Genomic DNA, 20456 nt, shown 5'->3' on the forward strand with positions numbered 1-20456 from the left:
TTGACAAAAAAAGAGCTTACAAATCACAAAAGCTTTATTTTTCTTTACTTCTTAAAGCCATTTAAGTGAAGCCAAGTTATTTTAGTGTTACAAAAGAACAAGGTGTTGCATAAGAACACGCTGTAGGAACACAAGCCGAGGTGAAAACTGCTTGCTACTATGTCACTATGACAAGTTTGTATGCCCCTGCTGCTGTTTTATGTGCAGGCTATGAAAGACATATAATACAATGCCCACCTTCTCATTTGCAGAACAACCACACTATCCTCACAAGACTACAGATCTAAATTATTTAGTTTTGCTTCAGCAACTCTGTGACAGAGATCATTCATCACAGTAAGTGCTGCATGCCTTTACAGATGACATCCCTAATGTTGTTAATGGCTGATTTTAACAGCATAATGTGCACAGATTGCTATGTTAATCGCCTGCAAGATGTTATTTGTTTGCAATGTGCCGTTAGGATAATACATGATGGAAAGGGACTTTAAAATAATGAGTCAAGTCACTCAGTTCAGCAGGAACATAACACATATGTCCCCATAGTTCAGCATGAACATAACACAAATGTTCTCCATTGTTTTCAGGATACAGAGTAAAACAAATAACGAAGGTACAGAAAGTTACCAAGTAAAAGAATATATCACGTCATCACTTTTATTTTCCGCACAATGTGAAAACGCAATAAATGCAAAATACCAACTCGTGAAGCTCTAAGGAATACTAATTCAGGAAAGAATAATGATACATAAACAGAAACAGTCCTTTGGGTTATTCAGTCAACCGTTTATTGCAATAAAACAATTAAAAAAAAAAAAAATGTGGTGTCCCGGGAGAAAATTATAGCAAGTTGCAGAATAATCATACAAAACTGAGAAAGGCAAACTATTGGAAATGACTTACAGTATAGGAAAAATTACATGTTGTTTAAAGAATATTTCAACTACATTTGCACAATAAATACAATACTGTCATTTTTTAGATGCAGTTTTAAAAAAATAAAACGTAAGCACATTATAAAGTAGATACACACATTGTACATACAGTTTTATAAAACACTATTTGATGTGTTTCATGCAGGAATTAAGAATTTCTAAACCATGAAGTTGCCGAAGTTGACTCAGGTGTCTGTAAAAGCAAGAAGGGCAAATCAAGTTAGAATCAAGAAACATTCCATGACAGCACAACAAAACTTTGCTTATATGCTTGTAAATAAAACTGCCAACTACGTCAAATATCTACATAAACACACAACACGATACTGGCATACATATAACTGTCAATCTTCTACAACCTCTCCCTTGTGAATCTCGCATTATCAAAATTGACAACTTTTAACGCAGGTTAACACAGTAAGCTGTGAGTTTTGAGACTGCGATTAATAATCGTTGTGTGGACACCACGTTTTAAAAAGCACAGCATCACCACACTGAAGGTTCGACAGTGAAATGCATACCGAGGTTCTGCAGTGCACAGCTTCCCTAGAGCGATCGCTGCGTTTTGCTGTACTGTGGTTTTCCTTGCGTCTCCTCCAGCATGTTTTAATAAGATCTTCACAATGTCAGAGTTCAGAAGGGCTGTGGCTGCACCAGGTACGTCCATGCATTGACTCAGGCAGAGAACTGCATTGCCCACAATCAGCTCATCCTCCACAGACTGCAGCTTTACCAATGTGCAGAACTCTGTTGTTAAATAAAACAAAAATAACCAAACACACTTCTATGTTAATGCTCTATGCGTTTCCTCATAGTAGATGTATTTACACAGTGAACACCATGAGATCTGACCCATTCATAATGAACTCAACAGCAAGCCTGGATCATCAACTGGGAATTGTACCAGTTTCTTTATGTTATTACCACAAGGCTTACTTTTGCAATGGGCTCCCAAGGAAAGTAGCATATACTGTAGAGCAGGATCACTATTTATCCCACACTGGCACAAGTTATTCAGAGTATCAGATCTGTTCATGTATCTCTAGAGAACCGCTTATTCAGTCTGTCTATGTCAAACTGATATTTTCACATGTGCACACAGTGGATAAAGGTCGTGGTGATCTACTTTTCTGTGACGCTCGTACCTCTAACTTTGGTGGGGTGGGAGGGGGATGAATGTCTGTTTTACCTATTTTGTTGTTTTAATTATTTAGTGAGTTTGGACATAAAGGGCAATAATTGTGCTTCTACACGGTTCTTCCTTTGTTATAACAATGCACCCCCCCACCTTTACAACAGGAAGGGAGGGAGTGATAACCCAGGATAATACATCTTTAAGAGCAAGGCCCATTATTGTGTGTCTTTTCATATGGTACAGAAAGCAACTGCATTGAAAACTAATTACACCTGTGAAACTGGGCTGACTCCATAGTCGAATATGTTTAATAGGAGTAATTTAAAACTTTTATAATAATAATAATAATAATAATAATAATAATAATATTGTTTAATGTAATATATTATGTTAAGTAATATAATTTGTTTAAATGTCTTTGTTAACAGTGACTGTAGAATGAAGATTAAGGGGACTATGAAATGCAGCTAATTTCACCTCTACATCTTTATTTGCTGTTGTAAAACATGTACATGTGCAAAGGATTGGATAACAAAAAAGTTGCATTGCATGTTTTAAATACAGATAAAGACAAATAACCGCCTCCCCCAAAGAATCAGCAAGGACCACTTTAACTACTTACTTTTATCCAATTTCACCAACTCTTCTGAAGCCTGCCTGCTCTGTTTGGTACAGACTGCAAGGGTCATGACAGCATAGCGCACGGTCACCTGGCCTCCTGCCTGAAATTCACAGTAGAGTAGTTAGCACATGTGTGCCAATAAAAACAGGCAATGACATGGAATCATTTACACCGAGACACTAAACTCAAATGCATTGTTAGTGGATTGTGGCTTTAGTTTATCTAGGCATACCAACTCACTTTTATTTTATTTTAAACCATATACTATATAATATAATTTAATGTAATTAATTGTGAGGGAAAAGGCTCCAAGCATATGTTTCGGCTCTTGTTCGCATTACCTTAAGGAATTTGAACATTTTTTTCACTGTTCCGGCCTTAACTGCCTCATCCACTGCCTCATTGGACTGTGGGAGAATGTGGCTCAGTAGACGGGTGGTTTTCTGGAACAACAACATACAGCACATGTTGACATTGGACATAAGCTCACAAGCAATGCCCCACAGAACATGGTGTTCAAATTGAGCTCTGGCATTGGTGATCCTAGGATTCCAGTTCTACAGAACATTGTGTTTTCAAATTGAGCTCTGGCGTTGGTGATCCTAGGATTCCAGTTCTACAGAACTTTGTCCAGGATGTCATGTGTGAATTGTGCACATTCTGCAGATTTTTTTGTATGCAACTCAGGGTACTGACTTTAGGAGGCCCAACAAGAAGTAATATGAGAGTCCAGAGAGCATCTACAGAAGTTGCACTTGGATCGTTCCCTTTTACTGCAAAGCACAGATAAGCAGTTCACACATCACATAACAAGAATAAAAAAAAAAGACAACAACTAATATGAACTGTTATAATCACACTCAATTAAAACACCACACACCCCTCTGCATGCACCTTTATGACAGAGATAAGAGGCCCATACATTAAATGTATGGATAGAGAACTGTACACCAATGACTTTGACATATTCAGTGGCAGTGCCCTCTATAATGCAATGTGTCAACTATACCATCCTCATGCCTGTGGAAACACACCCCCTCCCTCCAACATATACATTATCCACCCTGTCCACAGCATATGTAACAGCCTTGTGCATGTATGTTTAAATTCAGATAGATGGGTTTAATTATAAACCAAAGATAACAAGCATGATAGGAAAGGAGTTCTGCTTACAGTAATGATATCTCCATCCATGCAGCACAGCAGGGTTACACACCGAGCGGTGATATTAACAGCTTGCCCCTGAAATGAAAAACACGGGACGTACTATTAAAACTAACTGAGTCGGCACACAAGATTTAGTGACTGTCAGGAAAAAAGTTAGAGCAGAAGTAGGACATAGCATTCCGTTTAAAAAAACATGCCCAAGGTAAGTTCTTTAAAAGGGAGTGATCTCAGCATTTACACAATGATACAGGGCTCTGCTTTGCAATGGGTTTCTAAAGGACAGAAATGAGACCTTGACAGAGGTGCTTACTATTTAAGAATACATTCTTTAACACAATTAGATTAGAAAAGCCAGCAGTCCAGTTAAGCTGCGGACCTGCCGTTTGTACGCAGTAAAAAAAAATAATCACAAATACGCACTCAATTTAAATTGAACTCGTAAAAATACTCATAGCAATTTTGCTGCATGGTGTCTGCCTCCTCTCCCACCTCCCCTAAAACTTCCACTAACAAACTACATCTCCCACAACACAATGTCCTGAGTTACTAGGAAACTGTACACAAAAAAAAACAACCCAACAAACATTATCCAATCTCTGGCTAGCCCCTTTGTCTTTGCAGCCAATCACAGTAAGAATAAGAAAAACTCAAATCTACACAGGTTGAAGCGTAAACACCGCAATCCAGCTACAAATCCAACTGGAACCATCGTCGGAGGGAACCGCAAAAAAATAAATAAATAAATAAATAAATAAAAGGTGCCTATAAACAAACTGTTTCATAACTTAATTTGTCTGTATGGCTTTACATTGAAGTTTTAACATGTTCACTGAGTTAACATAAAATGTCTGACATGCAGGCAGACAGACAGACAGATGTCTCTGCATACCCTGTATGCTGATACTATGTACCTACATGCAAAAGAATGTCCTAACCAAGTTCCTTCACAACTGATTAACCTAGATAATTTACACACAGACAGCTACCTCCGTGTACCCCCAGATTCCGATACACTGTGTACAACTGGAATCACAGTAAGCAGTATTTCTAACCTGAATAACAGTGTTGCGTTCCAGGGAGAGATTCAACATCAAGCCAAGCAGCGCAATTGCAATGTCTCTGTGTTGAGAGTCTTTACTGGAAGACAGATAGCCATCCTGACAAAAAAGAAAATGGGAAAGTTTATTTACATTGGTACCCAAGGTGTGACTTAAACACTCTTTACCCCACCTCCTTTCAGTAACATGAAAAATGACATTTCTTGGGTTATAGTTTGTTACCATGGCACCTAGGCAGGCTTCCCAGCATTCCTCGGAGTCTGCCAGCTGTTTCCGGATGCCCTCGTCTCCTGCCATATTGCTCACTGTTGAAATGCACTGAGGAAGCACGGCGCGATTAGCGGATGAGAGGTTCCTCTAGAGGGGTATGAATAAGAAAGGTAAAAGCAACCGCGTCTTAATTGTGACATGTTCCCTTTAACTCACCAAACAGTTAGAGATGTATACATGTTTAACAGGTGTGAGAAAAAAACACAGTTAAAATAAAGGGATCAGCCAATATAAACATATGCGCCTATACAATTAGCCAAGATTGAAGAAATGGGAGCTAACTTGGCCCTGCAACTGGAGCTAATAGCAACAATAATGAAGCAGCGAACGACACCCTTGAGCTGCCAGACTTGGCCTTTTTAATAATCAGGCAGCAGCTTTTTAAAAGGTCTTACCAGCAGGGTAATGAAATGAGGCATAACAGCTGTTGCAAAGTTTGGTCTAAACTGAACTCTAAACCTAAAAAAAGAGAAAAAAAAAGGTTTAGAAGGTAAAGCAGAGCTTTGACTGAATACCAACTTTGAATACCAAGTTTGATGCACAGGCGTCTAGACAGATTTGATCAACTTATAGTCTAGGGAACGCACTTATACAACAACAAAGCTATTGCAAAAATAATCAGATCTGACTTTCAAGTTACCAAGGACTGTTAACAGACCTTCCAGACGCATGTTAAACGTGAGAACTAATTAAACCACTCTGAAAGGAACTTTGCTCCTCTACTTTGTAATTAGAGTGTTTATTAACTCACATTGTTAAAATATAGACGTGGACACTCTGACCTTTGCATGTACTCTGCAGGGCTTCTCGTTGTGTTTAATTAGTCATTTAGTCAAGCAATACATCAGCAGATGTGGTTCAGCATCCAAGAGATTCAAATGTCAAGCTACTTCATTTCTTAACGTATCTTACTCAAGCAGTATCAGATGAGCAATATGCATTTAGTATACAACTCATTAATAGTATTCTGCTGATTGGAATTCATTGCTTTAATTGCAGTCCTAATAAGGCAAGAAAAACACTGAGCGACTCATTTACATTGGCTGAGCAATGCTACTGATTATTTTACTATGCTCTCGTTAACAGGGTTCCCTTATAAAAGTTTCCCATAGTAAAAGCATAGCAAAGTGTAATAAAGCATAGTGACAGCATGGGAATATACAGCTCGGTATGGTAAAGTACATTAATCCACATGGCAAACTATGGTAAATGCACAGTATAGTGTTTGAAAAGCATGATAAAACTGCAGAAATACCATGCAGAAATGCTGTGGTACACTTACATACAGGTTGGAAAGGTACAATGTTGTATATCTCTGCCAAAAACTACTAGCCTTTAGTTACACCCCATCTCTGTTGTGAAAAACATGTTTTTAGATTGATCTAAACTTCTGCCATAGAGGTGCAGTGCATCTTCATGCTTAACTTTGTGAATCCATGCAAATACTAGAAAACAGACATCAAACACACTATACCAGCTAAACATAATGTGTATTCAAATCTCATTTATCACAATAACATTCAATTATAGCAACATTCAAAACCCCCAAAAACTATATTACTTCTTGTCAGCTGCTAAGTTGGCCATGATTCCTACAGCGTTTGCTGCGATCAAATCTTGATGATGCATGTATCCCATCAACCTTTCTAGTAGCCTGAAAAAAGAAATGAAAATTCAGGAGTACATTGTGAAACGGTATTCCACACGGACCTTATTGAAAATATAATACACAGTCGAACTGGAAATATCTCTACCGCTCTGGCCAAACGTTTTGCATCAATCACCCTTTAGAATTAGCTCATTTTGCTTCATAAAGTCAAAGGAAATCTGCTGAATAACGTTACGTTAACATATCGAATTGCATAACGTTTTGTAGTTCTACTTAACGAAAAACTGACAAATACTGTCCTACTATTATGGCTTCCGGTAGACTTTTGCGATATCATTTTGTAGTTTCTTTGATTACATGATGTTGAATAAAAGATCAAAATGATGTTCATATTTTTTAATTATGTTTCGATCCTAAAATTCTAGGTGATGCAAAACTTGTGGCCAGAGCTGCATACCGGCTCTATTACTTAATTCAATGTTAGTTTAATAATTGTGTGGATGTCATTTTAAAAGTTACAATGTCAGATAGAGATATCATTTTCTGATCTTCCCATTAACGTATGAATATACTTTTTTAAATAAATTCAAAAGCCACTCTGAACTCGCGGTTAACTGTAATCTGGTAATATTTCTTTAGAACTCATGCAACACAATGCTTTTGAGGGATTTAAGGTGGCGCAGTGGAATGATTCGCTTGTCACTGACAATTCGTTTCTGTGGTCTCACCATTACTCCCTATCACAATAATACAGTCTTGGCAGGACTGAAAGACAAGTCCAGATTGAGGTGATTGCAGTGCTCTCAAGAGACGCTAGAATGACACCATTGTCACTCTCCTGTCACAAGCATTACATTTCCATCAGAAACAAACAAACTCAACGGCTTCAATAGATTTGCAGTGGAGGGGTCTGCTAATGGACATGCGTGTCTGGAACATACAACCCAGTCGTCTCATGAAAACGAAGAAAAGAATAAATAAAAAATGTTTTTGTTGAAGCCTGCCACTGGAAAAAGTTGACGCCTGCTTCAAATGCCGACACAAGCTTCAAGAAAGAAAAACTGTGTGTATCTTATGTATCAGATATAGAATAATAAACTGTACTTGGTCTGATCCAGGTTTTGAAGCAGCAAAGCCCTTCCATGTTCAGTCAGTGAGTACATCAACACCAAAGCCACACACTCTTTCTGGATGTCAGGCTTCTCCGACGCCAGCAGTTCAATCAGGCATTCAGTGGTGCCGGCCCACTGCATTAGTAACTGCTGGTTTTCCTCTAGAAAACAACAGCATTCCTTATATCAATACACCACTGGGAAAGAGCAAGATGACATAGATGGATACTGAACGGCACTGAGGAAGGTCCTTGGGAGAAGCTCTCATTGACACCGACACGCTGGGGTTAAATAGAGAGAACTTTCTGTGTTGCATCTTTCATGGGCACATACTGCAAGCAGAAGAAAACGGATTAGAGGGCACCACAACCTGGAAGTTTACCATTCAAATAAGCTCAAATATGGAAGGCTTATGTACGTGTTGTGTTCAATGTTTTGCTCTCCTTTTTTTTTTTTTTTTTTGCTTATTTTAAAGCTAGAAGTTGAAAGTTCCGCAATCAACTACTCTGTGGGCGTGCCCATGCAATGCAGCTTCCTGATTGGTGGATGAAAGTTCAGAGGTTTCCAACATTTACAATATGGAACAGACATGAAGCTCAGAGAAGGTACATTATTTTGGTTCACAGTTCCAACCCCAAGGTAGCCTAGTTTCAGAAACAGGGCCTGGGCAGACTGAATGCTGTTCCAGATGTCTGAAATCAATTAGCTTACCATTTCCTTTGCAAACTGCCTGCCAGAGTATCAGCACAGAAATGCACAGTTCATCATTAAAAGGTTCCTGTGGTTTTACAGAGAGACTCCTGTGAAGAACAGTGTTCATATTAATCTCATTTCATACCATTCTAGTCTCTTATAACCGGTGATGACAAAAGATAGCTTGAAGTGTTTAATCCCATTCCCATTTCACTAAATGTGTTCATTTACTATAATAGACTATCCTGAATACCATTCTGTTTGTATTAGGATTAATTACCAATTCTTAAAGACAATGTGAAAAGTACAGGCTACCTCTATACAAGCATGGTTTGAACTCATCAGCAGAACAATTATTCTTCTCCTGACTTTGATTCGTAAATACTAAACTATCATGCTGTTGTCAAAAACACAACGCTGTACAATAATTAGAGTACTATATGCTTTTGAATGAAAAAAATGACTTTATACCTTCCCTGTGGATAACACGCCAATGAAAGCTGTGTGTGTGCAAATGAAGCAAGCCGTCTGCCATTACAAGAACCACTATCAAAGACATACTACACCAGTGTTTCTGCAAAGAGCTCACTTTGTATGTTAGAATTCTCACAAAGTGACTTTCAGAACTACCTTGCTGTCTTGTACTGAAACGTTTTAATTGTCCATTCTGCACAGTTCTTCACGATCTAACTCATCTGTAGTAGGGCAGCTGTGATCCCCTTACCTTTGTACAATGGTATTGCTGTTGATGATACTGAAGCCATTGTTTATTTTGAATAATGTCTGTTCGGTGCCTGGAATAAATTAAAGATAACGTCAAACCAGGGAAGCGTGGGGCTGTGGCTTGCTTGGCAGATCTATCATTCATGAAGGCTCTTGCTGATTTTTCGAAACCGAAAACCAAAATTCAAGGTCATGGAAAAACATGGAGAGACGTCAGTGCACGTAAAATGAATTATGGCACAACAGTTTCATTGCTTTCCTGTTTTATATATACAGTGTTTACTGCCTATTGTTACAGGCAATAGACTTTATTAACACTAGACCGTAAACTACATAGAGACATTCATTTTGGTTTCACAAAGAAAATACATTACGGTTTGGTACCGTTTTAGTGCAGGTGTCTATTTTGATTACTTATTGCCGCAGCATCAGTATTTGGATGCAGGGCTGTTTGGATCTGAGGTTCTTAAACCCACATAGTGCACACAGTTGGAGATTACACAGAGATGACAGAAGGGAGGGTATGGAAGGGGCTACCTCGTTACGTCGTTGAGGGAGAAACACCGAGGACAATCTGCTGCTACGAACCAGACGAGCTTAGATGGGCCGAATGGCCTCTTCTTATTCGCCCATTTTCCTAGGTTCTTATTTTATTTGAGCATTTCTAGCAATGAAACGTTACATGGATTATGTCTTTGACTATCATAAGCCTCTCTATCCAGAACGCTGAGAAGACAGCTTTTTAAATATTACATTAGTCGTGTTGTTTTACAAACGAGCAGATTGCTGAATTGGGTCTATTTCTGTTACTGCGGCTTAATTTCCTGTTCTGTGAACATGCAATATAAAACAGAACACAGTGTACAAATCCTGAATAAAACACGTGGCGGGATACGGAAGCAACTATATAACAGTACAAAGCTGTCCGAATAGCAGACTTGACAGGATGATTGAAGCCTCCTTCAGAACTGTGCAGCATGCCATGTAATACACTCTGGCACTCAACCTAGTCTCCAGCAAGGCTGAATAAATGTTAAAAACCTTGCTCTGCCCTGAGACACACTGGCAGGCATTGTTCAAAACAAACAGACTGAAAAGAAGAAGAAAGGCCGAGTGTGTTAATTCAACAACTTCTTATGAAGCGTGTTTCTCTAATAGCACAGAAATGCTTTCAACTTCAAAAGAAACTAAGATTAAAAAAAGCAACTTGTATGACGAGTCAATGCCATGTTAAAAGGGAAAGTCTGGCTGATGAAGGCACAAGTCGAAACGTTTGTCTGCTTGGGCTATAAACTTTTGTTAGTTTCTAACACTTACAATCTTTAATTCTTTCAGTCAGAAGTCGCACGCCCCCAGCATAGTAAAGGTTTACTTGATCAGGCTTCGCAAGTTTCTGAAGAACTTCAAGCACCGAAGTGGCATTTTCCTTCCCTTGTTCAAATTCTTCCAGCGCTTTCTTCTCCTGGGTATTTTTCTTCTCTTCACAATACACCTGGTTTGTGTAATCTTGAAGCAAAATATTTGTTATTAAAACAACCAGTTTAATTTTGGCATCCATCTAGCATTCACTCAGATGCAAAGACAGAATGACTAATGTTAAGAACAGACCCTGAATCCAGCTGTGTAACTGAGATCCATACATTTTCTATTCATTGCACTTGAAATATTACTACAACATGTCTAGTATCCAATACAACATAAAGTCTCTACTAAAATAATTAAGCATGGAGGAGAAATCAATATACCATCAGCTGTAAATGGATTAGTCACACACACGCACACACGCGCACACACACACACGCAATACACTGAAATTAAATATGCAGAACCTTTTAACAGGTGCTGTATAAAAGGTTATGAATTTTTATATCATTTATAACAGAACTTCGAGTACAATCTGGAGTGGCAATATTATGAAGTTCCAGATTTGAAAAATTAGGATTTGAAAAAAAATTATAAAAGAACAGTGAAACAGAATGGATACAACACATATACATTTCACAAAACCCGTTCACAAACTCTCTGAAAATATCGAACAAATCACCAGGAAATAGCTGTATAATATATGTGGTTTTCACATGTTCTGGTCTAATAATAGCCCCTGTGGTCTGGCTTTACTATGACAGTAAGGTAAACAGCAGGAGCCCTTTGATTTTCTGTGCAGTACAACACTTGTGCATATTGCTCTTCATGTGGGGTATGCTTTCAAGGTCCTTACCTACAGTGGAATTATTTTAACATGTACAATATGGTACAAGGGCATGCATGCCTGCTGTGCTTGCTATTCAAAACAAAAACATACCTGGCTAGTCTGAAATGTCGTTGTTTGAATGTAACGAAAGCTCTTTTGTTAATCACAAATGAAAAAAGAGAATGTTCCAGCTAACAAAAGGCATATGTAGTCAAGTGAAATATTTTCAGTTTGAGTTTACTGGTTTTGTTATACTGGCTTATACAAAGATTAAGAGAAAGTTACCCAATTTTAAAACAGCTGCCACATTCAAAAGCAAGACGTCTGAACATAAAAATCCAATCTGCAGTGTTATGTTCGGTTTTAAATTTCAATATATTTAAGTATTTATTGAACCAATTTGTTTTTCTCTTTTCTTTTAGACAGTTTTTTTTTTGTTTCTTTTAGTATTTCTACGTTTTCCTTCTCTGTAAAATGCTTAATATAATAAAGAACTTGGTAGCTTTCAAACTGTCCCCAAGCATATAACCAGACAGTAAACCGCGACAGCATTCAATTAAATGGTAGAACAAATTGTTTATTCCGACTAAAAAGCACCTCCAGCAAACCTCAGTAGAATTAGATCTGCTATTCCCTGTGAACCATACAAATTTAAAAACTAATCCTCTGTGAATTCTTATCAATGCTGGTGTGAAGATAAGGAAGCAGAATAGGCTTTTCGAAGATTTGTTTAAATTGTGAAATTCAGATAAGAGAGAGACAGGCAAGATTTGCCAATGGGATGGTGTTTGATTATAACAGTTTTATTTTAATGATTGATTGATTGATAAGTTTTTTTTTTGGGGGGGGGGGGCTGACTTTTTATATAATTATTTTCAAAGACATAATGATGAAGGCAAAAACCTAGAATACAACTTTAGCAAGGCAAGGTGGGCTTGGTCTCACCTTTTACCAACCTTTCTTGCTTCGGATCAATTTCCAGTATCTTTTGATAACATCTGTGAGCCTGAAAAAAAAAAAGAACACACAACAACAAGGTAATTCATATTGTGCTGGAATAAAAATCCAAAATGTGACTTTACAGTAGCACATGTTTTATAGTGGCTGTATCTTCCGATGTTTAAATATTGTAGTTTTATTCTTATATTTGAATGCTTTCATGAAGTTATTCTCCCAGCACACATAAGCATTTTTCATAACTAGAAATGTCTGTCAATCCTAATTTGGTTGAAACTTATGGCAATTTATAACAATAAAAAAATAATGTATTGGAAAGCATAAGGGAAAATAGCCATGTAATTATTCTATTCTCATTGGTGAAAAATGCATTATACATCAAAGGAATGAACTGTGGCTGACCCACCCATTGATTTAAATTTTATACAAGTACATGCTTATGGCTGTATCTCCACTGAGGGACACAGAAATCCATTTCCGTCAGATCCCAGATAGGAAACAACTATACATCATTAAACACTGCTGTTAGTTTACATAATTGTGTAGCGTTTGTGGGTATTTTTTTTTTTTTTTACTTTAACTGGGAGCTGTTCGGCAGTGATCAGTTTGTTACACAGTATACAAGGCATCCATCCCTTGAGCTGCACAGACTGTAAAGAGCATAGCAAGCAATAATGGTGGTATTTAACTGATATAAATAATAACACTTCATTCACACTGTCAAAGAAATGCTTACCACTGCTTTAAAAATCCATCGAGTTTTATTACAATTATTACTGGTCTCTCTTTTATTGTTTAATTCAGGGTTTGCTAATATTTCAACTTCATCTCTAAACTGCTACATCTCCTACCTTTATATTGGGTTCATTTGAACTGCAAGCAGACCATTGCGAGAGAGCTTGCATTCCTACACAAAGCCACTGAGAAGCACTGAAACACTTGTTTTAAATCTTAAGTGCTATTTCATATTAAAAGTGTGTGTTTTTTTTATATATTGTATCTGTATGTTGTTTTATATCAACGTAATAGACTCTCGTAGCACTTAATTCCATTAAAATAAGGAACGTTGTCTATCTTGTAGCACTTACACATTGCATCTTGTATAGTATCTTAATCATATCCTGATGTAACTTTCACTATTATCTGCTGTATTATTGAATTGTGGTTTGTCACACTTGAGAATTATTGTATTTCTTGTTCTTATTGTATGACTTATATTGTAACACTTGAATGTATTTGTATTTGCTTGCGATTGTAAGTCGCCCTGGATAAGGGCGTCTGCTAAGAAATAAATAATAATAATAATAATAATAATAGTATCTGACACACTGCAAACCATCAGTTCAGTCTGAATGTCAGAGGCTTTCTCAATTATGGATCAGTATGTCACATTTTTAGTTCACAAGAAGATTAATAACTGTTCCTTACATTGTTATAAGTTTAAAATCAAGAGACGATATATTATTTTATTAGAATGATTGAGGATCAAGTCACAACCTTACACAACATGGCAGCTTTATTTATTTTTTTTTTTTAATTTAGTAGTCGCCAACTGATTTTACCCCATTTTTCACCCAATTTGAAATACCCAATTGTATTTTAGGATCAGCTCACCGCTACCACCCCCGCGCTGACTCGGGAGCAGTGAAGATGAACACACGCTGTCCTCCAAAACGTGTGCTGTCAGCCGACTGCTTTTTTTCACTCTGCAGGCCTGCCATGCAGCCAACCCAGAGCTACAGCGTCGGAGGACAATGCAGCTCTGGGCAGCTTACAGGCAAGCCCGCAGGTGCCTGGCAAGACCACAGGGGTCGCTGGTGCGTGGTGAGCCGAGGACACCCTGGCTGACCCAAGCCCTCCCCCCTCCCCCACCGGGCGGCGCTCGGCCAATTGTGTGCCTCCCCCTGGGAACTCCCATCCACGGTCGACAGTGGAATAGCCTCAGATCCAAAAGAATATGTTGGTATATTTTGGGATGTCTTTGCAATGAAAAAAGTTTGTGTTGAAAGCAAGTGTTCAACCTTCAAAAATGTGTCCATTTAAAATTCTACAAAACACCCAATCTTAAAAAATGCTCCTGTAAGCAAATGACTTGATGTCAAACACTAAGCTCAGCATGTCATGCTGGATTAGCCCAGAGGAGAAGCTCTGACAGAACAAAAACGGGAAAGATGATCACAAATATGTGAGCTGTGTAACTAAAATCATTTCTGTATTACAAGATACTTCTAGCTACCCACAAAACGCGTTTCACTGGACAATTACATTAACCACTAAGTGAAAAGCAATGGGGATTTAAATTTGTTAAACAGGAAACTGAAGGGCAGACATCAAGCACATGGGAAGAATGCTAAATAGAACCAATCAACTGGGACAAAGAAATACTTTAATCAATTTAATTCACGATTTTTTTATGAAGGAATAAAGGGCAATACTCAATTAAACAAACTGTGCTGAGAGAAGTGATTAATATGGCAAACACAATTCCTGATTAACTAATTGCGTCCGAGTCATTGTTCAAAGCACAGTACCGTATATGGCACATTTAGATTTTGTAATTCAGTTTGGATTTTCAGACCATCATTCTAAGCAGCAAAGTATTCTTTTTTTTATTGAGAGGGTTTGTACTGGGAAATGTTTGTAGTGATGACAGAACAATAACAGAGGTTGGTTAAAATGATTAAGTACCGGTAAGTAAAAGTATGTCTCATAGTTTCAGACAGCTGTTTAAAACTTTTAAATATCCTTTTCTTGGGAACTTTTTCACACAAAAAAGGACAAGGACTACAGTATTTAGTCTTAGTTAGCACTTAGGGGAAATCAATGGGTGGACTGTAAGTAGGAAACAGACTGTCAGAGGACCAAAGAGAAGGGTTGGAAGAGCTGTTGAAGAAGCCAATTTGACACATACAGTCTGTCTCATGCCTACATCACTATTATAAGAGAATACATCATACAAACCTACCTCTTCATAATTCTTCAATGCGAGGTTAGCTCTTCCCATGTGTACATATGCCTTTAAGCACTTCTCATTGCACTGTTTTGAAAAAAAAAATAATGAACAGTCATTCAAGTACACTGTGCAGCTGCAGAGCAAGTTAAAAGTCTCCCGATGGAATTAATTTGGATCACAATAAACTCCAGCTAACAAGCACACATGCTTGCATCTCTCCTGTTCTCTACTGTATCAGGGCAGGACTACTATGTTGGATACAGTCTCGCGATAGGGGTTATTATTCTCGGTTTCTCAGGTTTGATTTCAAAGGAGAGAAGACAAAAAGAAAGTGATTAAATGAAATTACAAAGCGATCGTACAATGTGTTATTATCATCAACATCATGTGAAACCATCAGTGGACACGTATATGGGATCAAATATGCGCTAGCGTATTATTCCACTCTAGCAGTCATGTGTTCCTTATTGTTATCAATGACCAGCCTTGGGCGATTCTCTATAAAATTAATAATAAGTTAATTAAAAAAGACATACAGTACTTACTTTTAACGCCCATTCACAGTCGTTTACAGCTTCTTTGTATTTCTCCAACTTGATATAAGCCTTGCAAAATAGAAGAATGTAATCACTACAAGATAGAAATATGAAAGCACGGATCATATTCTTTATAACAGCCAGTGCTGCGGTTTTGTTGTGCCCTACACTGCATCCAATTCTCTAACCCATGAACAAAGCTGATTTTTCCTGTACAGTACAAACCTGTGCCCGGTTGGTATAGAGGACTTGCATGTCTCGCAGTTTCTCAAGTCCTTCACTGTAACGCTGCACTGCGGTCTCATAGTCACCTTTGGCAAACGCCTCATTTCCCATTTCTTTTAATGCTGCAAAAAGGAGTGGTCATTTTTTATAATGAATTAAACAAAAGTCGTCAGCACAGAGGGTAATACACCAGTAAAAAGACAAAAGAATAATGCATGCATATAATTACACACCATTAGCCAACATTGTGTTTTCTTTTCGTCTTTCAGATCTTTCTTGTGCGTCCTTTTCTAAAAGCTTCATGAAGTTCTCTAAAAGAAATATATATATATTACTGGATACAACTTCAGCATTAACTCATCTTACAAACATTATAGGCAAAATGTCCAATATGCGATTTAGCACACATTTCATAGCATGCAAAATGATTTTTTTTTTTTTTTTTTTTTTGCATACAAGGGCACAGTACCTTGGCTAGTGTCAGCATCATTCCGTAAACCCTGAAAAACATTTTGGAAATTAAAACTGCTCCTATATTACACAGAAATGCGTTCATTTGAAATCCTAAAGCAGCTGACTTTAGCCATTAGGAATTTGTGGCAGTGTTATCAGTAATACTGGTACACTAAAACACATGCATGTATCTTTATGGTAACTAAACTCGCCCTGTGAATTCTTCTTATTGTTATGTCACACGGGTTTGAGTTTGAAGACAGTGTTCTTACACAGGGAGCTGCTTCATTCCGTTCTGGTTTATTGTTTATTACGGTTCTGTTCAGTCTCGTTTTACACAGCTCCTCTGTTTCCCCGTTCTCCTTAAAGGCTGAGATCAGCTGATCTGCCTTTTCTGCAGCTCTCTGTTGTGAAACAGCATCGCTGGAGTTCATCTCTTTAACCAGCTCACCTGGGAAAGAAAGCAAAAGACCAAGAAAAGTTTGTTATTAATTAATCTGCACACCCATGCTTTTTTTTTCAATGTGCTTTTATATAATTAGCTGTAGCTGGGGTGTATTGTACATATGAGCTCTCTTGTATATTTTACTTTGTACAGCGCTGTGGAATGCCATGGAACGAAGGGCAACATATAAAAATACATTTATATTGTATTGTATTTGGTCTTAACCAAAACCAGGTTTCAATCACAGAAACAGGATGCATTTTGAGCTGTAAGCTTTAATACTTAAACCCTTATGAAAAACACCATTGCACTCTATAACAGCAATTATAAATCCACCGAAAACCCAGCTCATAACTACATTACAGTATAACGTTACAGACTTAAAGGTGCGTTCAATATGGTTAAATAAAAAATATACATAGGACTGTTCTTGCCAACTATAATCAGTAACTACGGCAAACGGGCCATCTTGCGCCCCTGCAGCTTTAGTTAAAGCCCCTTTACGAATTTAAACACAGGATTTAAACACAAAAGCTTTATAATAAAGCTGAGTGAACACACGGCTTAACTATGCAAGAATGCAGCAAGCAGACACCGAAGAATGACGTTTTAATACAAAATTCAACAGGACTAACAGAACGTAATGCGCAGCGGGTAGCAAATTAATGTACCCCGACAAACATCAAACAGCATTAACAATATTAACACGTTAGTGCCTTTCCTGTTCGCCATACTCTGGTGAAACATGACAAGCCGCTGAACTACATCATAACACACCCTGTACTAATACAAATGTCTTCCTTTAAGAAAACTGCTCATGAAACCCTGTGCCTGTGCTTTGTGGACAGATTTGAGTTTAGTTACTTTACTTACTTATCTGGTCCACCTGTTTCAGAAACTTCTCCAGATCGGCCGCCTCCGTTGTCATAATTTACTTCTTCTTGGTCAACGCAAAACGATCTGAAACGTAATCCCCTGCAAACAGTATTATTAAAACAAGTTAATTTAAACTGTAGGCTATATCATGCGTTACTGTGTGGACAGGTGTACGACGTGTATAAACTCTTAGCCCCTGATTTAAAAATTCACAGAAAGGGAGTAAACTCTGGTACACACAATCCCGGAAGTGAGGCACCGGTATGTTGTCTGCGTTGCACGTCTTCGTTCAATGCACGTTTTCCATTATATTTATGTTCAGAAAGTTGTGCCGTACCTGAACGACGTCTCTTGTATAGCTTTAACCTAAAGACGTGTTTCCTTTTAGTTTTTGCCCAGTGTAGACTTGTAACTACAAGTCATGCCTAAGAGTCAGGACGCTTAGCGGGTTACCATGGTTACCAGATTAGTCGCGTGTTATTCTGAGTGTTGGATTCTGGGGATCTGGTAGTGCCCTTATAGTGCCCCTATCTGTCCTATCTTGCATATATCTGGTAAAACCAATGATTAAAGGGTGATGAAACTAGTTATTAACATGATTTCCAAACATGCATATGTGGCAGAGGCAGGGGGTTTGTATATGTAACTGACATCATTGTATAATTATTTTAAACACAATAAATATCATGGAATCTTTGTTTTAATATTTTCACCTGCACGACTGGGTGTTGCATCCTGCAATTCAGTTCTGTTGCGCAGCATGGAACATATTATAGACTTGACAGAGGGGTGATTGTAATCGCTCGGTTAGCAGGATAATGAAAGCAGTGCCAGAAAGTGGAAACGCTAAGGGGCGTTCTGATGATAGTTAATCCCCAGCAACATTGAAGGAAGGGATTAGAGACATTATATTGAGGGATGGCGACATGAAATACATTTAAAAAAAAAGAAAAAAATGTTTTGTCCCCTTCCTGTAAGTGTATAATTGCGTCCTCCTGCAAGGTGTGTGTGTGTGTGTGTGTGTATATATATATATATATATATATATATATATATATATATATATATATATATATATATATATATATATATATATATATATAAAGTGATATCTTATTCATCATTTTGAAAATGCTTAGGTTTTCAACTGCTGGGTATCCATGTAACAAATAACACTGCCCGCAGGAGTACTTCCATTCTGACAAATGAGTGATATCTCCCTATGATAATGTCAGAGTATCAAGGGACAGATTGCTGGTTTTTCTAGGATGTAAAAACTGATACATGGTCGTGGTCTTTAGAAAAGACCCTGATTAAAGCAACATGCATTGTAATAGCTATCCATATGTGTAAAATTACACTGCTGTTCAACAACAGGCGAATAAAACGTAGCGATTATAATTATGTCTTTATAGAGAAATGCATGACTGCACTGTTTTCTGAGTAAAAAAAAAACATCTTAAAGGTCAGATTACATCAATTATAATATAGCTTTACAGACATTGTTTTTCATCTTGCTGTGTCAAAACATGCATATTCCTGGGGGTTCTTGGTTAGAATGTATCTTGAAATGACTCTATGACTTTTTTTTTTTTTTTTTTTACTTCATAGTCAGTGTATTCCAAATGTAAATTTTGCAGTTGGTGGCCTTTACTGGTGTTTATCCCATGAAAGTGGCTGATTGACAGTTCAGGCTGATAATTCATCAAGTGTATCAGTCTGTAGGTAAATCCCACGGCATCTCGACCCTACTTTGGAACAGGTAATTGGCGGCTGGAGTTTAAAACTGAGTATTATCGATCAGATTATTAGATGAAAGCACGGCACACGAGGGTGGATTAAAGCAATCCCAATTAGGATGTAAAAGAGCAGTGAGCTCCACTTCTGTCACCTTTTCACAATATATTTCAAGGCCTGACAATAGATGGGGAAATCGGTTTAGCGATTTAGCGAGGGGTGTATCAAACATCATTAGCCTCTCGTATTGTGTTCTGGGGTACGGGCTATTTGTCTGCCCTCTGTGCGGGGTCACACTCTCGCTCTGGTTGCTGGTAATAATCCAGTACACCGTCTCTTGTGTTACCGCGTGTTCCGTGTTCTACCTGTATTCTAGTCTGCATACCTGCCGATGCCCTTATTCTCCATGTTCGGAAAGCTGTGTTTTGGGTTCAGCAAGCTGACTGTGTGGCCTGTCTGTCTATTAAGTTCTGAGAAGAATCGTGACAGTAGATAATATTTCAAAATATCTTTTTTATTCAACAGGGACAATTCTGAAGTCCTTAGGACCAAAACTGAGCTGTGGGTATTTCAGAAACCCGATTTTATATTCTCTGTGCTGGGGACGCTGTGTTGAGGAGTTCTAAGGAGCAACGGTAACACTAGACTGACCATGCTGGCAATAAATCATCCTTTCTGCAGCTGCTTCTTATCAAGAACCATGGGAAGGGTTCATTAATCACTAGTATTGCTGTTGTTTAGAGTTGTTCTTAATGAAAT

The 20456-nt window shown here is 37.9% G+C and overlaps 1 protein-coding gene across 2 annotated transcripts; it reads right to left on the minus strand.

Annotated features, from left to right (window-relative positions):
• Nucleotides 1-636: 636 nt before the first annotated feature.
• On the minus strand, nt 637-18437 carry LOC131707342 (tetratricopeptide repeat protein 12-like). 2 transcript variants are annotated; one of them, XM_059009835.1, is made up of 22 exons: nt 18298-18437; nt 17958-18059; nt 16912-17090; nt 16656-16686; nt 16420-16497; nt 16187-16308; nt 15971-16030; nt 15438-15509; nt 12461-12521; nt 10642-10830; nt 9326-9395; nt 8620-8708; nt 7901-8069; nt 6749-6841; nt 5583-5646; nt 5140-5274; nt 4912-5016; nt 3866-3934; nt 3034-3135; nt 2693-2792; nt 1457-1682; nt 637-1128 (listed from the first exon to the last, which is right to left on the minus strand). In XM_059009835.1, the coding sequence occupies exons 2-22, from the start codon at nt 18010-18012 to the stop codon at nt 1059-1061; spliced, it is 2139 nt and encodes a 712-aa protein (XP_058865818.1). In that variant the 5' UTR covers nt 18013-18059; nt 18298-18437; the 3' UTR covers nt 637-1058. The 2 variants fall into 2 exon arrangements, with proteins under 2 accessions (XP_058865818.1, XP_058865819.1); XM_059009836.1 differs by lacking the exons at nt 16656-16686; nt 17958-18059; nt 18298-18437 and having other exon boundaries at nt 16912-17032.
• Between the last annotated feature and the right edge of the window lie 2019 nt (nt 18438-20456).

Source organism: Acipenser ruthenus, chromosome 39 (assembly GCF_902713425.1).
Source record: "Acipenser ruthenus chromosome 39, fAciRut3.2 maternal haplotype, whole genome shotgun sequence".
Lineage (NCBI taxonomy): Eukaryota > Metazoa > Chordata > Actinopteri > Acipenseriformes > Acipenseridae > Acipenser > Acipenser ruthenus.